Source organism: Lemur catta, chromosome 21, assembly GCF_020740605.2.
Source record: "Lemur catta isolate mLemCat1 chromosome 21, mLemCat1.pri, whole genome shotgun sequence".
In the NCBI taxonomy this organism is placed as follows: domain Eukaryota; kingdom Metazoa; phylum Chordata; class Mammalia; order Primates; family Lemuridae; genus Lemur; species Lemur catta.
The window spans coordinates 23,706,248-23,726,569 of NC_059148.1; the positions used below are offsets into that span (position 1 = coordinate 23,706,248).

Consider the following 20,322-nt stretch of genomic DNA (forward strand, 5'->3'; position numbering starts at 1 on the left):
TGACATTTTGGGGGTTCATAGGTCATTCAAAGCCCTTGCAGGGTAAGAACCTCTGTTCTAAAATAGAATAATGTGTGATGTGCAAACTAGTGTTTATTGAGCAATGTGTGCACAATATATGCTAAGTCTTCCCATGCATTATATCACTTGACAACCTCAAGAGATGGCTATTTTATTATCCCCATTTTACAGACGGGAAACTGAAGGTTGGAAAAAGGAAGAACCTAGCCAACACCCAGTGGCCAAGTTCATGGCTGGATGCTGAAGGAAGGCACATTCACCCAGCCTGACTTCAGAGCCTGAACTTGAAGCTACCACCCTGACATTATATTGTCTAAAGATTTAGCCAGGGTGACTCAAAGCCTCAATTTAAAATTGTCATAAGAGATGGGTGCTCAGAGCCAGAGAGGGGGATGTTTTCGAGTTTCTTAGCACCCCTGAAGTCGTATAGCTCTAAGACTTGGGTGAATCAACACTGGGAAATTTGCATAACTTCTTTGTGACCTCAGTTCTTACCAGCAAGATGGTACCGTGCCCTTCTCCAGCTTGCTGGTGTGGTGTGAACTGACTAAAGTGCTTTAGACACGAAGGAGGGAGCGATTATTTATTATTTGCACTCGGCTAGATCCCACCTGGGGTGAGCCGTTCTCAGTCCCTGCTGTGTCCATGCGTGTTAGATCAGAATAACTTCCCCAAGTGTGTGAGAAAGTTAATAAATCAAGAAAACTCTCAAGGGGTCCTGTGGCCCTTTCTTAAAATTTTAATTGTAGATTAAAGGACTAGTGAGAAGAGGAATTTGCTCTCAGAAAACAGGGATTTTACAGTCCCTAGCTTTGCCCCAACGTACTGCTTTCAGTTGTTTGAAAAAGGCTGCCAGAAATTGGGTAAGCATCACCAGGGGAAAACAAAACAAAACAAAAAAACAGCCCAACACACCAGCACCCCTGCCACCTGCTCCTGTGAAAAGGCCAATTCAGTTGGCTGCGGGTGTTCGTTAGCTGGAGGCTGAGGACGCAGTTTGGCCGTGGACTTCAATATTCCCTTGTAACGTTTTACAACCCAGACTCGGCGACAATGGCGTCATTCATTGCACTCGCTCACGTGGAACAGAATGTGGGGGCGGGGGCGAGCCGGGGAGAAGCTGGACTGCAGGGTCTGACACCCAGGGTGAGCTGAGATACTCAGCACCCCGGCTTGTGTCTGGTGAGGAGCCCAGACTCTGATCAGAGCTTGTCTGGGGGATGCAGGTACCGCTGGTGGACACAGCAGAGAGCAATGGTGAGATTTGACATTTGGTAAATTAAAGGTTCCTCAAACAGGATTGTCCAGTAGATCCTGACATTGCCCTGGTGCAGCCAATATCCAACTCTGTCATTACCAGCCTGCTTTAGATGGCAGGATGGTTGTGTTTGCAGAGCAGTTGGTGTGCAGGAAGCAATTCCCTATTATCAAGTATTAGTTAGTTGACATGTGTGTTGGAATAGGACTGACTCTGGGGGAAGTTCAGCTTTACCTCTTAGTTGTGTGATCTGGGATAAGTTACTTAACATCTCTGAGCCTGCATTTCCTTATCACTAAAGCAAGTTTAATTGTGCCCATGAAATAAAGTTCTTGCCAGTATCAAATGAGGGAAAGCATGTAAGTCAACCAGTATAGTGGCCAGAACATTAAGAGGCACTTTAAGAACAGTATGACCAGGCACAGTGTCTCACACCTGTAATACTAGCACTTTGAGAGGACAAGGTGGGAGGATCGTTTGAGGTCAGGAGTTCGAGACCAGCCTGAGCAAGAGCGAGACCCAGTCTCTACAAAAAATAGAAAAGTTAGCCAGACGTGGTCTCATGCACCTGTAGTCCCAGCTACTCGGGAGGCTGAAGCAGGAGGATTGCTTGAGCCCAGGAGTTTGAGGTTGCTGTGAGCTATGATGATGCCACTGCACTGTAGCCAAGGTGACAGAGTGAGACCCTGTCTCAAAAACAAGCAAACAAACAAAAAACCAGAAACCAAAAACAGCAACAAAAACACAAAACAGTATGGATGAGGAGAAGGAACATGAGGATGGTGACAATGGTGATGAAAACCCAGAGAGAGACACATGGGCTTTTCAACTCTGGTGCCCTTGCTTCTTCAGTGATGTTCTTAAGCTGTAGAGGAAAATAGTTTATCTTCTCGTCACAAAGACTTTAGAGATTTCTGCCGTATGGATACTAACCATGTACCTTTGACTGACGGTTCCTTTGATCCATTGTTGAGCTCACTGAAAATCACCCGCTGTTGTTTGGTTCTAACATTTCCTCCTCTTTGTCTCTATAACCCTGTACTGATCGGGAAGTCACTTCACCCTTCCGTGCCCACGTTTCGACACGTGTCCGATGGGCTAGGGAACATTGTATTTCAGGCACTAAAAGAGATGTTCGTGATTGATGGCAGGGATGATGTTTCAGGCTCCTCGGAGAGAAACAAGCTGTGAGGGGCAAGTGGTTATTGGGATAATATTGCTTTCCCACTTCTGTGAGTGTTAGTAATCAAAAGCAGAATTTGGCCTTTCCAGAGAGTAATTTTGCAATTTGGCAGCACTGGAGCGGAGAATTCCACAGAGTCCATTGATACATTCTCTTGTAAATTCTCTCAGCCAACATTTTTTAGGGGTTATTTTCTTTAATTAAAAAAAATAACCATCCTCATTAAAAGTATAAAACCAAAAGAGATTTTTTTCCCCTTCCTATTGGCACTCTGACAGCTCAGTACTTGAATTAAGCAGACCTAAATAGAATTGCCAGCAAGATTTGACAACTTTTATAATGTTTTATTATTATTATAATTTTTCTTCTTCTTTTTTTTTTTTCCATTACATAGCTTGAACCACAAAGCGAGAGCTATAAAGCTAATTTCATTCCTTTCAGCCTCCTGGCCCCAGGGGAAGATTCTGACTGCTGTGGCTACTTAGGGTGGCTCCAGTTTGGTGCTGAGATGGTGCACGCCACAAGAAAGCTGGGCTAGGACAGCCCTGGGTGCTATGAGGGTGTCTGCAGCTTCATGGAAACTTGGCAGACATTCTTTGTCCCCTGCTTGGCCACTCTGATGTGCTTTTGCATGACAAACAAAAACAAAGGCATGGGGTGGGTGGGGCTGTTCACACCCCTGAGGGTTATAAGAAGTGGGAAGGGAGTCTTGGGCCCCAAACTCTGGCTCCCCTAAAAGCATACTGTATTTTAAAAATTGAAAGAAGTAATTAGGAAAGAGTATAGAAGTAATTAGGAGATGGTTGGGTTTGAATTCTGGTTGTGTCTCTTTCTAGTTCTGCGACCTTGGACAAGTTGCTTCATCTCCCTGAATCTCAGTTTCCTAATCTGTAAAATGGGAACAAAAACCATCTCTACCTCATAGAGTCACAGAAAGGATAAAACGGGCTAATGTAGCATCTTTCAAAATGTGTTACGTGTAGCTCTTTGCACATGCGATGATTTTAGGTGTGCTCTTTCATTTTAACAGTTAAGTGTTTATTTTAATTGTATTGAAGGAACTATAATTAGTACCACAAACTCATAATTTTGCAGATATTATCACTTACAGTAAGGCTAAATTTATTTGGGTAAAAGGTTAATTTAAAAAAATGTAATAGGCTAAAGAGTACTTGGTTATGGGTTAAGGCAAAAATATTGGCAGACTGAAGTTTGGGATTTATTGGTACATATTCCTTCCAGGGAAGGGGATCTTAAGCTTTTTAATGCCACGGACCTCTCTGGTAGTGCGTTGAAGCCTATGGATCACTTATCAGAATAATATGATTAAATCCATGAAGTAAAATACATAGATTACAGGGGTGGGAAGAATAGGGGGATGAAAAATGACTTAATGGGGATAGTGTATATTATTTGGGTGACAGATACACTAAAAGCCCAGACTTCACCACTACACAATATATCCATGGAAGAAAATTGTACTGGTACCCATTAAATTTACAAACACACACACACACACACACACACACACACACACACAGAAACAAGCAGTAAATCCACTTATAAGTATGGAGGATTCTGAAGTGTAGCCAGGGTGGAGAACATTGGGGATCTTGTTAAATGTAGATGATGATCCAGTAGATCTGGGTGGGCCTGAGCTTCTGCATTTCTCAAAGGATTCCGGGTACCATCCACACTGCCAGGCACAGGCTACACTTTGAGTAGTCAGATCATTTTTCCTCTTTCACAACTGTTTTCTTTTTCTTTTTGTTTCTTTTCCTCCTCTTTTTTAGAGGCAGAATCTCACTCTGTCACCTGGGCTAGAGTGTAGTGGCGTCATCATAGCTCACTGCAACCTCAAACCCCTGGGCTCAACCGATCCTCCTGCCTCAGCCTTCTGAGTAGCTGGAACTACAGGTGCACACCACCACACCCAGCTAGTTTTTCTATTTTTTGTAGAGATGGGGTCTCACTCAGGCTGGTCTTGAACTTCTGACCTCAAGTGATCCTTCCTCCTCACCCTCCCGAAGTGCTGGGCTTACAAGCGTGAGCCACCACACCTGGCCCCACATCCATTTTCTACTCCCACCTTGATTGGGAAAACATCTTCACTTTTTAAAAATGAAACTCTTTTATATTTAAGGAACCAGAGTCAAATATCTCCTTGAGTCAGCCTGTAATTTCTTTGACTTTAATAAATTACAAATGGCTTAACAGAAATACAATGGATGGAATTCTGACCTTTGGGGAGTTCAAAATTAAGCATAATAGTATAAGAAATAACATTCTCTAAATTCAGAGAACTTGGGGTCTGCGAGCAAATAGGGTGATGAGAGTGTTTCAAAGTGTGGATCCTGCAGTCAAATAAATCTGGGTTCAGATTCTGGCTCTGTTACTCTCCAATGTGTCCCCTAATATCTCTAAGATTCAGCTTTCTAATGTGTTAAATGGAAGTGATCATAATATTTGTTTTATTTATTTAGTCAGTAAATATATCCAAAACCCACTTGATGCCAGGTACTATTCAGAGGAAAGCAGGGTAGTCAAGAGGTGTACCTATAACTAACTTACAATATCTTTGTAAGAATAAAAAGGATACTGCCTGGAAATTGCTTATAGGACTATCAGTAAATCTACTCATAAGTATATATACTCATGGTACATAAGACATGTAAAGTTAGTGTCCAGATATATGTCCCTGGAATATGATGGACATAAATACAACTGGATCACTTTGCTTGGCAAAGTTCTAGCGGATTCTTGGACGCATGGTTCTGCAGCTCGGGGAATCTGTATCGGGGCACTGATAAATGCTACTTTTCATCTTCTCTCTTCCAGTAAAGAATATCCCGTGGTTCCCAGGAGCACAGTGAGGCAGAAAGTGGCCTCCAACCATAGTCCTTTCAGCAGCGAGTCTCGAGCTCTCTCCATCTCATCCAACTTGGGGTCCCAGTACCAGTGTGAGAATGGCGTCTCCGGCCCCTCCCAGGACCTTCTACCCCCACCCAACCCGTACCCACTGCCCCAGGAGCACGGCCAAATTTACCATTGCACCAAGAGGAAAGGTGAGTGCGAGAGGCCCGGACCGATTCCCCCTTCCTCTTCCTGCCTGTTCTGGGGGGAGGGGGGGGGAGCGTATACATTCATTTATTCAGTGACATTTATTTATTTAAAAATGTAAACCACACAAAAATACATAGAGATTGTAAGAAATTCAAACCATACAGGTAAAACTAAAGGTTCCCTTGACTTGTCTCCCCCACCTCCAGCCCTTTCCTTGGAGAAAACTTATTTGAAGTGTCCAGACCTATTGTGTTCACTTACGCATGCTTGCACACACACACACACACACACATGCAGAAATAGATTTTTTTTTTTTTTACTTTTAACATAGATGAAATCCCACTGTATGGATTTTGAAGCTCGCTTTTTTCCACCTTTAAACTGTAGAATGTGTTTTAGATATCTTTTCATGAACCTAGACGGCCTCACTTTTTTTTAACTGCTAAAGAGGGAGAATTGATTGCAAAGGATAAAACGGAGTTTATTTGGCCACCCCCGCTAGTAGGCAGGGAGGTTGATCGCTGGTTGTGTTACAAGCCACGAGGTAGGGAACCTCCTTGTAGCTGTAAATGTCTCTTTGGTATATGTGCCAGGGTTTCTCTCCCAGGTGGCTTCTGAGCGCTTTTTTTCCTTTCCAGATCAAAATCAGTAACCACACACAACTGATTTTCCTCCTTCTCATCCCCTCTATTAATCTACAAAACTAGTGTCTGATGACTTTTTTCCTAAGTTATCTGAGTCCAAAGGGGCTATGCTAAAAAAGGAGATTTCTGGTGGTGTTTTTTGCGAGCCAGAATTGAAGTGGTTGGCACAGGTGGTGTGGACGAGCTCAGCTCGCTGCAACAGTTGCTTGGCGTGAGCTGCAGGTGGCGTGGTGGGGACAGTGCAGGCAGCGGGGACAGAGAGATGTGGGTTCAAATCTCGACTTGGCTGCCTGCTTCTTGTGTGATCTCACCTCACACAGGTGTCTTAGCCCCTCTGAGCCTCAGTTTCCCACTTTGTAAATGGCAATAAGTTTCCTAGAGCATCTGATACTTGGTAAGCACCCAGTAGGTGATAGCTATGATGGGATAAGTGGTAGAGATTGTTCCAGAAGGCAGGAAAGAGCCAGGAGGAAGCAAAGAGAAGGTCAGAGGTCGAGAAGATGAATGCAGAAGGGGCAGTGTAGTCTAGAGCTCCCACCCGTGGTCCGCAGAATCAGTCAGGATGAAGTTCACCTTTGCCATTTCCAAATGTTTGTGAGTAGGGACACGTTACTTAACCTTTCTAAGCCTCATTTAAAAAAAACAACAACTGTAAATTTGGGCTCATGGTAGGAATTGCCTCCTATACTTGGTGCAAAGATGTAAAAAAACATGCCTGTCATGTGTTGGCTCAGGGCTGATTAAGTAAGGAGTAGCTGTTTTGCTCTAAAAGGCCTGAATCTTAGCCTGTTGTACGTCACAGCCTCAGGAGCCAACACAATGTCTCTGAAGTCCAGCGCCCAATTCCTGGATCTTTAGAAAAAACAGCTCACCCACAAGAACCAATGGAAATGGATTGGATGCTCTGGGAGCTTTTTCTGGAGCTGGAGTTACATGAGGAAAGTCACAGTTTGACTATTTGACAATTCCCGATGTTGCGTTTTGTGTCGGTCTGAGCACGAGACCGGGAAGCCGAGCTGGCTGAAGCCTGACTTCCGGGCTTACCTGAAGCCCATCCAAACTGCTTGGATCTCAAAAGTCTGAACAATATCTCCCCAAAAGACCCCCTGGCCCGACTCCCAGCACGTCCACTGCTGGCTGGGCTGGAGACCAGATGCCTGCAAACACGTCTTCCTCGTTAGGCACGAGCAGGAGGTTAAGGATGTCCCATGCAACACAAGTCCTAGCACGGAGATTATGTTTTATATTCTATTTAAGGATGCCCTTTCTAGCTAGGCCCCAGACCAAGCCTTTTCAACACTATTCAGCAGGTGCTAATATTCATCCACTTTACCAATGGAGCAAGTGAGGCTCAGAAAGATTAAAAAAATGTGCTGGAGGTTCTTGAAGGTGGAATTTGAACCCAAGCCTGGCCTGGTCTGTACACTCTACACCTGTGCCCTTAACCACCACTCTATACTGTCTCTGTTACCCTGCTTATCAGCTACAACCTCCAAATTTCATCTTCCACTGGAGAGCTGCTTTTGAAACTGGGTCCAACGTGCTGATTAAGAGCTCACCAGGTTTGAATTAGAGAGGTCTGTCGATGAAATTAATGCCAGACCAAAAGAAAGGGATGAAGAAGTTGAAAAGAATCAAGGTGCTTTTCCGGTTCAGTATTTACAGCAGCATGCTTTATACATGCATTCCCGGAGGATGTAGCGGGAAGGCTTTGAATGGAAGGTTCGTGAACCTCTGAGACGATGCGAGCCATTGACTTTCACGGGGCATGCAGGATTCTCAGGTGAACTTAAATGCAACTTGCAGCGGCTGCTGGGGGAGCTGGAATGGGTGGCCAGTTCATTGCAGAGATAATCACAGAGGCTGACAGTTTGCAGGTGTGTGGACCATGGGCGAGCTGCTTCACCTTTCCGGGCTTCATCTATCTTTTGTGCAAAATGTGGGGTAGCCACAGGGTTGTGACGTGACAAAATGAGGTCATCTGCGGAAAGTAGTGCCTGGCACCTGTGAGTGCTCAAGGCAAGTTTGCTAGCCACCATCCTGCCCTTGCGAAGCCCACGCTGTCACAAGAAGGTACAACATCATACATGTCATTATAGAATTGTTTAATTAAAAATGTGATTGAATGCTATCAAGGAGATAGGCAAAGTGCTAATGGATCTCCAACTGGAGTGTCAGCCCGGGGTGGGAGATCAGGGAAGAACTGGAGCTGAGATCGGAGGAGAGTGAGTGCTGAGTAGGAGAAGGGGAGGTGCAAGGGTGTCCAGGCATAGAGCAAAGCATGCATGAAGCCCCCCGAGTGCAGGGAAGCCTGCCCTCTCTGGGGAGTGTACAGAAGCTGGTACCCTCGTGCCCAGAGCAAGGACACGGTGGTGGGCAATGAGGGCCAGCGGGAAAGACAGGATCCAGAACGATGCCAACCCTTAGAAACCATTTTAATGAAGGACCTCAGCTTTTACCCTAATAGCTGGCCACGGCAGGGATTTAAGCTCATGAGTGACATGATTAAGTCTTTGTTTTTTTAGTCTTCATGATAAAAACTCTTAACAAAATAGGCATAGATGGGACATGCCTTAAAATTATTAAGGCCATATATGATAAACCCAAGGCTAATATCATACTGAATGGGGAAAAATTGAAACGATTCCCACATAGAAATGGAAGCAGGCAAGTTTGCCCACTATCTCTGATTAAGTCTTTCGTTTTGAAGCAGTCCTTTGCTGTGATAGGAGGGGACTGGGTTTGACACCAGAGACGTATTAAGAGGCACTGTAGGGTCGGAGGCATGAGACGGTGGTTCAGACCCGGGTGTGAGTGGGACCAGGCATTAGTGACTGATTGGAGATTACAAGGTGGAGTATTACCCCTTTTCCACGGATTTGGAACCTGAGGCTTGGAGAGATTGAGGAACTTGCCCAAAGTCACCCAGCTAGTGAATGGCCCGGCCCGAGATTCACTGCTAGATCTGTGGAGTCGGGTGCATGGAGTGTGCACCCTGGAGAAGACCTTTCACCCTTCCAGAAACCTCTGCCCTTCTCACCTCCCTCCATCCCTGAAAGGGAGCTCTCTGTGACAGGGGACATTCCAGCCAAGCTCTGTCTGTCCTGCCTGGGAGACAACAAATAGCAATTCATCATCAGCCTCCACACTGTAGAGTGATAAGGAATCAGCCGAGGTTTCCTTCCAGTTTGGGATTCCCGTTAAGTGATAACTCCATGGGTGGTTTTCCCCCGGCCCCCGCCTGCCCCACTATCTGACTTCCCCTCATTGTCTGTCTCCTTTCCAGCGAGCCCAGGAGTCAGGCCCAGTGAGATGTCAAAGGGCCAGGCGGGCCAGAGGGCTCCCTTGTGTTTGGAACCGGCTGTCTCCAAACTATCTCTCCCGATGGATTGAGCCAAAAAAGCTGGGATGGTCTTTTATCAATGCCACTCAATCAAATTCAGGACCCTGGGGCCTGGGAGAGAGCTTGTCTGTCTTTCCACCCCCCGCCCTGGCTCTCACCCCCACCCCCATTAGAAGTGAAAAGCAACCCAAATAAAGATTTTAGCAAAGCTGTGCGCTGAACTGGACATTCAAAGGAAAGCCAGAGATCAAGAGGGGAAGGGGAATTAGGTATTGTAAAGGGCTTTGCAGGGTGCATTTTCTCAGTGCTGTGTGTTTTTAAAAGCAATTCCACATTATTTCCTTCACTGCATCCCCATGGCTGGGGAGACGCTGCCCATCCCCCCTTTTCAGGGGGCAAATGGAGGACCGAGATGGGGTTAGATTCTAAGGTTATGTGGCTGATGAGTGGCAGATCCGGGATGGAGTCATCAAATAAACATGTATTTATTAAGCACCTAGTGTGTACTCGGCACTGTGCTGGGTGCTTGGGATAAGCAGAGGACAAGGTGGAAAAGGCCCCCACTTTTATGAAACTTGTATTCTCATGGGAGAGACATAATAAGACAGGGCATATATTTGATGATTTCAGGTAGTGGCTAGGTGATATCTGAACCTGAGTGTTTTGATTTCTATTGAGGATGTTCCCATAATACCATTCCAGTCCTCCCCACTTTATGCTAAGAGCTAAGAGCATGAGGGTACCAACAATTCCATCTATCCATCCATTTATCCATCCATCCACTCACCCACATATCCATCCACTCACCCAGCCACTCACTCATCTACCCACCAATCCAACTGCCCACCCATCCATCCACCCATTGACATACCTATCCACTCACACACTCACCCATCCATTCATCCATCCACCCACCCATTCACCCATCCATCTATAAGTGTCAAAGGCCACCTTCCATGTTAGCTGAGCACGTGGGGTTGCATGAAAATGGGCAGCTTGGGGCAAGCCTGCCAGGACAAGCACTGTTCTGTGAATCAGAAGGCCTGAACTATAATACCATGTGTCTCTGCCCTCCCTCTCCCCCCAACTTACTGAAGGTTACTCACCTGGAAAGTGGCCATCACCACTCTGAGTTTCAGGGTCTCTGTCTATGAAGATTCAACAACAACAGTCTTTCACCCGAATGAACTGACTCAGCAAGGGAAATGTCCCATTTGGGAATTGCGACAATGATTATGGGGTTACTGATTTGAAAGCAGTTCTGTGAGCTTTCCAGGTCTGGAATCCACCTGAATACCTTCAAGTATTAGATGACGTCAGAGAGCCATCTGTCCAGTCTCCCAAGAAAGAAAAGAGGGAAGAGAGCAGACCTGGGTTATTTGGACAGATAAGATTTGAACACTTACTTAATGTGCAAGGAAGATATAAACTAGACTGCACTTTGTATTATCTCAATTAAATTTCACAAAGAATTTAAGTATTATCCCCATTTGCAATCAAGAACGGAGATTGGAATGGTCCAGTGACTTGCCCATGGTCACAAAGCCAGTGAGCATCAGAGCCATAACCCCGCACTTTAATATCATAATTAAAGTCACTTTATCCAGAATCAGAATCATCTGGAGAAATTCAAAGGACCAGAGTTTGGCATAGTGCTATGCCACGATAGCTGGTTAGAATCAGGAAGTAACTTACTGTTATCCAAAAGACTCAGGTGCGTTCAGGAGTGTTGCAATATAACTAAACTCTCTGAAGCTGAGTTGTGGACTTGTCTCATCAGAAGACTTCATACTTGACCACGGTCCATTCCCCAGTCATGCAAACTAAACAAAGTTTGGCTGGAGAGAGGTCTTTGCTGTGGAGCAGTTATCAGACTCCCAATAAAAAGAAAGAGACCAAGCCATAACCAAAATAAACACAGAGATTACATCCAGAGCATTTATCATAACCGACCTGAAATTTAGATCCTTGCTTTGGAATTTCTTTACAATGTGATGAGGGCTGCGAGGAATTTGAGAATGCTCAGGACCTGCTTTCATCAATAAGCCAACATCAAGTTTTTCTTAGGGCCCTGCATCAGATCTTTGGGGTATTAAAAACTGGAATGTATAATTTTACGATTTTCCAAAATGTGTTCCGGCCTTTTTCTTATTATTCTTCCTTTTTTTTTTTTTTTTTCCTTGTAACAAATCTGGAAGGGGATCAGAAACTCGAGCATGGTTAGTTTGCCTTGCTTTTTTTTCTCTTGCCAAGGGTACCCTGCAGCTGTACTTTCTATTATTGAAAAGAGGAACGCCCTGGTTAAATGGAAAACCCAAAGGTTATGATTCCAGCGACAAAGGAAACACTCAGATTTATGAATCTGGGGGGTGGAAGGAAAAGTGGAAGAGAAGGAATCAAGGGAGGAGGTGGTGAGGACAAAAACAAGTAGAGTGCAGCAATGTCTTCAAGACTCCAAAAAGAAAACAAAAACCCACCCAGTTGAAAGGTGAAAAATGTGGCTGCTCACTCATCTGGATGTCTTCAAACATCTGGATGGTTGGCATGATGTAGATAGAACACCTGGAAGAGTATGTTTTTAATTTTTTTTTTTTGGTACAAATTTTTGGGCATCCTATGGGTCCCAGATGTGTCCCAGAAGGAATGTAGCTAAAAATTAATTTACTTGCTCTTAAGTGGGTAAAACCCTAGCATAGATTTGTTTTGTTGATGGAGACTTTGGACTTACCTACAGGTGTAGCTGGGAGAATGATGCACATAGAGGTGTTTGGTGGGAGCCAAACCCAAGCTACTCTATTGGAGTTGGGGAGCTGTTTTACAAACCAGTCCAAAGCCAAAGGATTTACTGTTGAGTGAATGACTTACTTAAAGCCTTGTATCTGAGAACCACCTCTAGGTCACAGAGTGTCAGCCTCCCTCACTTACTGCTCAACGTAGGATGGAGTGGGAGTGAGGATGTTCACTAGGAACAGGGTCACATCTCCCTTGTTTGCCACTCCATCTCCAGCACCTGGCACTGTATGTAGCACCTGGTAGGGGCTCTGTAAACATCTGCTGGATGACTGGGTGAGTGGCACTGGATGTTAGAAGTATGGAGAGCTGGAAGTAAGGTGTGGTAGGCAAAGTAAATTAGATCTGCCTTTGATTCCAGCCTCTGTTCCTTTCTAGCTGTGTGACCCTGAGCAAGTCACTTCTCTGAGCTTTCCTTTCTGCCTCTGTGAAATGGGAATGACAGCAGACACCTTGAGGAGTTACTATGAAATTGGAGTAAGGTCACTTAGTAAGGGCTGGATATATGAGCTGTTATTATTTTCTCTCAGTATTGAGTTTATCCTCTTACCTTGTAGGCATTGACATCACAGTCAGTTGCATGGATGCTCCATTGTTTTGTTTTTCTTCACATACCCCAAAGACAGACATAATTTTTTTTTAACATTTATTGATTATAAAGAAATGGGAAGATGAGGAAAGAAGATTCCCAGTTTGGAGGGTAAAATTCCATCTAAGGAATGAATCTGTGTTAGATTTTCACCTTGGTAGATATCTCCAAGTATGACTTCCCATGAAGGAAACAGCTCGGAGGTATGTCTGCCATGTAATTGACAGGCAGTGTTACCCTTGCCACAAGAGCAGCTCTTGATGTTGGATATCAGGAGATTTCCACGCTTTGTTTTATTTAATTCTTAGCCACCCAGAGAGGTAGACTCTGATTCAAGAAGATGAAGATGAGTCTCTGAGGGTAGATGCCTTTGTGATACCACCCAGACTTTAGGTAGAAGAACCAGATTCAAACCCAAACATGTCCAGGCTTCTTGATCTGGGGTCTGGGTTTTAGGGAGTCCTTGAAACCCCTGAAATTGTGTGCAAAACTCTGTGTTACATATGTAATTTTCAAAATATTGTATTTCCGTGTTTTTTTCTAGGAAATAGCTCAGTACATTTGTTAGTTTTCAGAGGTGCCGATGACCCTAGAGTGGTTAAGGGAGACCCTCTTTCAGAGATAGAACTATCTCCACTGCCATACACTAGGGGTTAAATAGTACACAGAAGAGGGAAATGACCTCATCAGGGAAACAGCAACACATTAATTTGTACCGACTCAGCAAATATTAACTTGTATGTGCTTATATAAGGCATCAGGAAAGGATTTGGGGATTCAATCAAGCTCCCATCTGTTTGTCCATTTGTCCACCCACCCATCCATCCATCAATCGCACAAATATTTATTGCATGTGTTCTCCATGTAGCATGACATTGAAAAGCAAGAACTTTGTAGTCAGACTACCTGGATTCTAATCTTGGCTCCACTGTTTATCAGTCATGTAAGGCAAGTTTCTTAACCTCTCTCTTTTTTTTTTCTCGTCTATAAGATGAGGACAGTAGTAAACCCACCTTGTAGGCTTGTCTCGAGGATTGAATGTTACCTTACGCAGAGTGCTTGCTCATAGCCGTGCTAGGCAGGCTGAACACTCTATGTGTTTGTTTTTACCGTTATTGTTGATAATACTGTTATTATTAGCAGTAGTAGGTTTATAGCACGTTCTGGATATATATTGATGGATAAGACAGACAATATCCTGTCTCCATGGAATTTACATGGCGGGGAGGAGGAAAGATGATAATCATTGCTGTTTATTGAGTGTTTCCTCGTAGCAGGCTCTAAACTAAGTGCTTAGTGTTTATTTTCCCGTTCAATTCTCCACCCTGCTCTTTGTAGGAAGTGCGTGTTGTTACCCTTTTCATCTTAACAGATGAAGAAACTGAACCCAGAAAGGTCAACCTTAGAAGTCCACAGCCATGGTCTTCACGACCACTGCCTGCCCCTTTCTCTTCTCAGTGCAGAGGTTGGGCTACCAATCTCTCCCGCTTCATTCTCCAGTCCTTTGGCCAAATGGCTGTCTCTGCTTTTAGCTGTGTGGTGGCTGGTCCTGGCCTCACTGGTCTCTCTCCTCCTGTCTTCCCAGATGAAGAGTGTCCCACCACAGACCATCCCTACAAGAAGCCCTACATGGAGACGTCGCCCAGTGACGAGGATTCCTTCTACCGCCCCAGCTACCCCCAGCAGCAGGGCCTGAGCGCCTCCTACAGGACAGAGTCGGCCCAGCGGCAGGCCTGCATGTACGCTAGTTCTGCGCCCCCCAGCGAGCCGGTGCCCAGCCTGGAGGACATCAGCTGCAACACGTGGCCCAGCATGCCTTCCTACAGCAACTGCACGGTCACCACCGTGCAGCCCATGGACAGGCTACCCTACCAGCACTTCTCTGCTCACTTCACCTCGGGGCCCCTGGTCCCCCGGCTGGCTGGCATGGCCAACCACGGCTCCCCGCAGCTCGGAGAGGGGATGTTCCAGCACCAGACCTCCGTGGCCCACCAGCCTGTGGTCAGGCAGTGTGGGCCTCAGACTGGCCTCCAGTCCCCCGGCACCCTTCAGCCCCCTGAATTCCTCTACTCTCACGGCGTGCCCAGGACCCTGTCCCCACACCAATACCACTCTGTGCACGGAGTTGGCATGGTGCCAGAGTGGAGCGAGAATAGCTAAAGGGACGCCTGCTTCACAAGAGACATTTGCTAGAGAGAGAGGAGAGAGAGAGAGAGAGAGGGGAGAGAGACAGTAGAAAAGAGAACCCCACGGACAAGATTTTTCATTTCACCCAAGGTTCACTTCTGCACTCGAGGCTGCAGGATGCTGATCTAATCAGTACCTTGAACCCACAATTCAAAAAATGTGACTTTGTTATTTCGTCTCAAAACTTAAACAAACATACAAAAAGAGTCCCACCCCCCACGACCACCATCCTCATCAACCAGCCACATCCACACCACCTCCAGATGTCCTCCCCAATTCCTTCTTTTGGGCTCTAGAAAGTCTTGCCTCATTGAGTGTTTTATCCTAGTGTGTAGTTGGAGTCTTTCCCTGTCTTGGTGTTAATGTTGACATTGTTATATAATAAATAATAATATATTTTTTTCCTTTCCATTTTCTTAACGGGACCCAGTCCCTTATTAGGGGGGAAGTCCGAGGCAAGTATGTTTCAAAATATGTACTTGCAGGATTCCCCTCCAATAAACCATCCCTCAAACCTAAATTCACCACCCTCCCCTTGACTAAGAAAAGTACCTACCTCTGCCATGTGATGTTTCTGAAAAGCCTCCCTGAGTTCCAATTTTCTTTGATGTTTGTCCTGCCTACCCCGGCATCACGGCACTGGGTTTTTGCCTCTACTTACCGATGGAGTCAGAATAGTGTCGACCCCATCTGACATCATATCTCCTTCCTCCCTACCGTCTTCCCAGCTCCACGTCTTTCCAGCTGTCTGTTGCTAAACCATGGCCTATAGCTTCCTGTCCGGAAAGCTTGCTTTGAAAAACTTAAAAAGCCCTGGTTTACATTCGGGCAGAACTGTGATAAGCAGGGTACGAGCTCTATGCTGACAAGAGTTGTGAAAAAAAAAAAAAAGCCAAAATAAATATTCTTCCTGATTAAAAAAAAAAAAAAAAAACACACCAAAAAAACAAAGCCAGCCCCAAGCTTCCAAACCACCATCGCCGACGACCCTAATGGGATGCCAAGCAAAATCCACAATTTTCAAAGAAGAGGCAAGACACCGATTATTTCTCTGCATAGAGATCATGCCAACACCAAATGCCGACACAAAACTGTGTTTATTGAAAGCAGAAAAACAGTATTAAAAAAAAAAGTGTGTAAGTAAAGTGTTATGGTAGGGTTCTTCAGATGTAATATTTTACTGGTACTATTTATTTATAAATAGGAATTCTAATTAAGTAATAACATGGAATGAAACCCAGCATGGGAGCTGGCCAAGAGCTTTTAATTTTATTGGTACTCAAAACCAAGTTTGTGATTTTTTTTTCTTTCGAATGTGCTTTGCTTTTTTGATTAAAAAGATTTTTTTTTTTAAACAGACCCTAATAAAGAGAACAGGGTAAGATGTGAGGCTGAGTATGTCCAAGTACGTGAGAGAGTGTGAGTATGTTTGTACGTGAGTGTCCTCAAGTGATTATGTCTTTTTATGTTGCTAAGGGGGGGAGGGTGAGGATTAAGTACTCGTGCCTTATATTTTTGTGCCAATTAATGCCTAATAAATACCATGTGCTTAAAAAAGTACAAGGGACTTGAACACCCATTTTTTTTTCTGTTCTTTCTACTGACTGAATGGAGGAAATATTAGATGAAGGAAACCGAAAGGAGTGGTCTTGCATGTGAATTTCTTATCCCATCTGCCTTCTGCTAAGCTCAAAGGTAGTTAGGATCCACTGTACTTGAGTGTGATGAAGCTGAATATATTTATCCACTGGTTTGTATCCCTGGAATGAAGTTCTTTGTTTTAATTGCATTTGTGCTGGCCTTGGAAAACAAAATTATTTAAGAGTCCACGCTGATCTAAAAATGGTTTGTAAAAATGGTCTTACTATATATATAACACCTAATGCTTGGTTTTTCTGAAGGATCTTTTTCTCTGAATGAATTGTTGGAATCAGGTGTTTTGGGACTACCAATGCAAACAACTTTATGGACTATCAGTGGTCCAGATATTTATTTAAAAGTCATGAATTTAGGATTTGTGAGTTTGTCCTCTCTAAACACATATAGGACAGAACAAAGCAGCAAATTGGTATTCAATTAATGCTGCACATTTCTTTTCTGGTTTTATGATTTTGGTGCCACACCCCTCAAATTATCACGAGCCATCAAGTATGTCACAACCACTTGAAGTAGGAACAATTGGCTTGTTGATTACAAATTATTCACTTAATCATGTCCCCCTGGGAACTTTCCTAGGCAAAGAACCCCTGAGAAGTGTGAATTAATTATAAAGAAATGACAATTCAGCTTCTTTCAAGTGCAGTGGAAAAACTAGGTCAATGGGTTTCCTGTTCCCCAAGGGACTGAATTAGTAAAGTTTCACTGAACAGGTTCTGACTGTACTCTACACAGATATTTTTTCTGATGAGTTCAATTTTTTTTTAAAGTTGCCTTTGAAGAAATTACCTTGGAAACTAATTTAACCAACTATATAAGACAGTCAGTCAGTCTTGTTCTTTCAGAAGAACATCATCCAAATACCGAATGAACACCCCCACCCCCACTACTCAAACAGTTGCCATCATTGGAAAATCATTAAAATTATGACCACAGCAAGTTTCATAAATCAGACAAGGGACATTGTCATTTTATAACCGATACAGATTGACCTCTTTGGGTTCCAAACAATGGTTATAATGGCTCTTTTTACTGAATTGGTAGAATTGAGGATGTAATATCCAAATGTCCATGTAGTTTTATCACCATGTTGATGTTGAGAGGCACAACACAGATTGTTGTATTCCTATAATATATGTAGTGGATGCTTCCTCTGGACTGGACATGGCGTCAGTAATGGACACATGGCAGGGAACAAGGTGATGGGGCTATGTCCTCCTGGAACTTATGGTTTAGTGAGAGAAACAGCCCTTAGGTGATTGTGTCATTGATGGATGACAATTGGTGGGAAGACCTACAAAGGCCACGTGCTCAATGCCATAAAGGGATACGACCAGGGCTCCTCACCTGGTCTGGGGGAGGTGACTTTTGAGCATAGTCCTAACAATGTATAGGAATTAACCAAGCAAAAAATTGAGAGGAAAAGCACTCCAGGCAGACAGAACAGCTTGTGCAAAGGTCCTGAGACAGAAATTGGGATGGAGGAATGAGATGCAGGTTCATACACGGGTAATAATCACCTAGTCCACATTCACTCATTTATTCAGCAACATGTATGAAGATCCTACCATGTGTGGGTCTACCTACTACTAATTGTGTTAGGTTCGTTTCCAGTTAGTTCCCACATTGGCACAGGACAGAATCTGGATGTGTGGGCTGGTAGACTTCTTTGTACCTGGGAGAGGAGCATTAACAGCATCCTCCTGGCTTCCTGGTCCACTTGAATGTGGGACTCAAAGTCAGGTGAAAGAAGAAATGCCAGGGCTTTCAAGAGGGTCAGCTCATTAGTATTCTTGAGCTCAGAGAAGTTGGGAATTCCCCCCAGATCACATAGCTGGTGTGTGGGAGAGCTTAACATGGAACCTAAGTGAGTCCAAGCCTTAGCTTCCCCCTTTATTAAAAGGAGATATTCTACCTGCTTGAAAAGACTGCTGTGAGTCTAAGTGAAATACTATCTCTAGAAATGTCCAGTAAAGTATTTCACATAGAAGATAAGAAATGCTTGAAAAGAAAGACTTTAATCAATGAAATGCAAGTTAAATATATTTTTTTAGTCATTTTAAAATAATGATACCTATTGCTAGTGAGAAAATAGAAAATCTCTTAAAACTGTTCTATGCAGTTTTATCACAGCGTAGGTTTGTGTATCTACGACCACAGTCAAAATAGAGAACATTTCCATCCCCACAAAGATCTCTCATGTTGCCTTTTCATAACCACATCTATCCCCTCAACACTGTTCCCAACCCTGGAAAACCACTAATCTTCTCCCCATTGCTATAATTTTATCCTTTCAAGAACGTTGTATAAATAGAGTCACACAGTATATAATCTTTTGAGGACTGGCTTTTTTCAATCCACACAATTCCCTTAAGATTCATCCAAGGTGTTGAGTGTATCAATAGTTCCTTTTTTTTTTAATTGCCAAGTAGTATTTCTTGGTATAAATGTACCAGCATTTGTTCAACTGTTCATTTATTGAAGGACATCTGGTTTGTTACCAATTTTAGCTATGAACATTTGTGTATAGGCTTTTGGGTGTGCATATGTTTTCTCTCTCTGGGATAAATGCCCAAAAGTGCAATTGCTGGGTTGTATGGTAATTGCATATTTAGTGGGTTTTTTTGTTTGTTTGTTTGTTTTTTTGAATTTGCCAAGCTGTCTTCCAGAGTGGCTGTACCATTTTATTTTACATTTTCAACAGCTGTGTAGGAGAGATCTGGTTTCTCCTTGTCCCCACCAGCATTTGTCATTGTCACCATTTTTAAAACTTTCAGCTCTTGTGATACATATGGAATAATAGTGTTCTCCTTTGCAGAGGCAAATGCTTCTCAGGAATGGGCCGATGAAGACATAGTCAAGATTTGTGCCACAATGAGAGCTGCATAGCACTCAGCCACGAAACCTCAGTGGCGTATGTCGAGGAATATTTATTTTTGCTCATTAGCCTTCGAGTTCACTGAGTGGTTCTGTTGATCTGTGTCAATTACAGCTGGTCTTGGTGGGACTCATGTGCCCATGACCAGCTAATGCATCGGCTGGGGGCTGGCATAGAATGCCCTGGGGTGGATGACTCAGTTCTGTGCCTACAACTTCTCATCCTCCACGGGCCCATGCCCTGCACTTGCATTCGAAGCCAGAATGTGTGTGGTGTGTATGTAAGTCATATAGACCTTTTCCTTAAGTAGCTCTATCTGATAGGATGCCACCCATAAACAGAGCCAGTAAGAGATATATAAGTCTATATTAAGGGATTTATTGCAAGGAATTTATGCAATTGTGGCGGCTGGTAGGTAAGTCTGAAATCTACCGGACAAGCCATCAGGAACAGCAGTGAATTAGTCAGCTTAGGCTGCTATGACAAAACGCCATGGACTGGGGGCCTTAACAGAAGTTTATCTCCTCACCTTTCTGTCTAAGTCGGATCTTAAGTCTAAGATCAAGGTGCTGTCAGGGGTGGTTTCTGGTGAGGCCTGTCTTCCTGGCTTACAGATGGCCTCTTCTCTGTGTGCACGGGGGGGGGGGGGGGGGGGGAATGACAGAGAGAGAGAGCATGTGAGAGTTCAATCCCTGGTGTCTTTGCCTTTG

At 44.1% G+C, this 20,322-nt stretch overlaps 1 protein-coding gene across 2 annotated transcripts in view; it reads left to right on the forward strand.

Moving 5' to 3' along the window:
- Positions 1 to 16,657, forward strand: part of TBX5 (T-box transcription factor 5) — a 48,189-nt gene extending 31,532 nt beyond the window's left edge. For both annotated transcript variants that reach the window (XM_045534749.1, XM_045534750.1), the window contains exons 8-9: positions 5,301 to 5,527; positions 14,477 to 16,657. In XM_045534749.1, the coding sequence (XP_045390705.1) occupies positions 5,301 to 5,527; positions 14,477 to 15,051 (802 nt within the window). In that variant the 3' untranslated portion in view covers positions 15,052 to 16,657. The remainder of the gene's footprint in view (positions 1 to 5,300; positions 5,528 to 14,476) is intronic.
- The last annotated feature ends 3,665 nt before the right edge of the window (positions 16,658 to 20,322 follow it).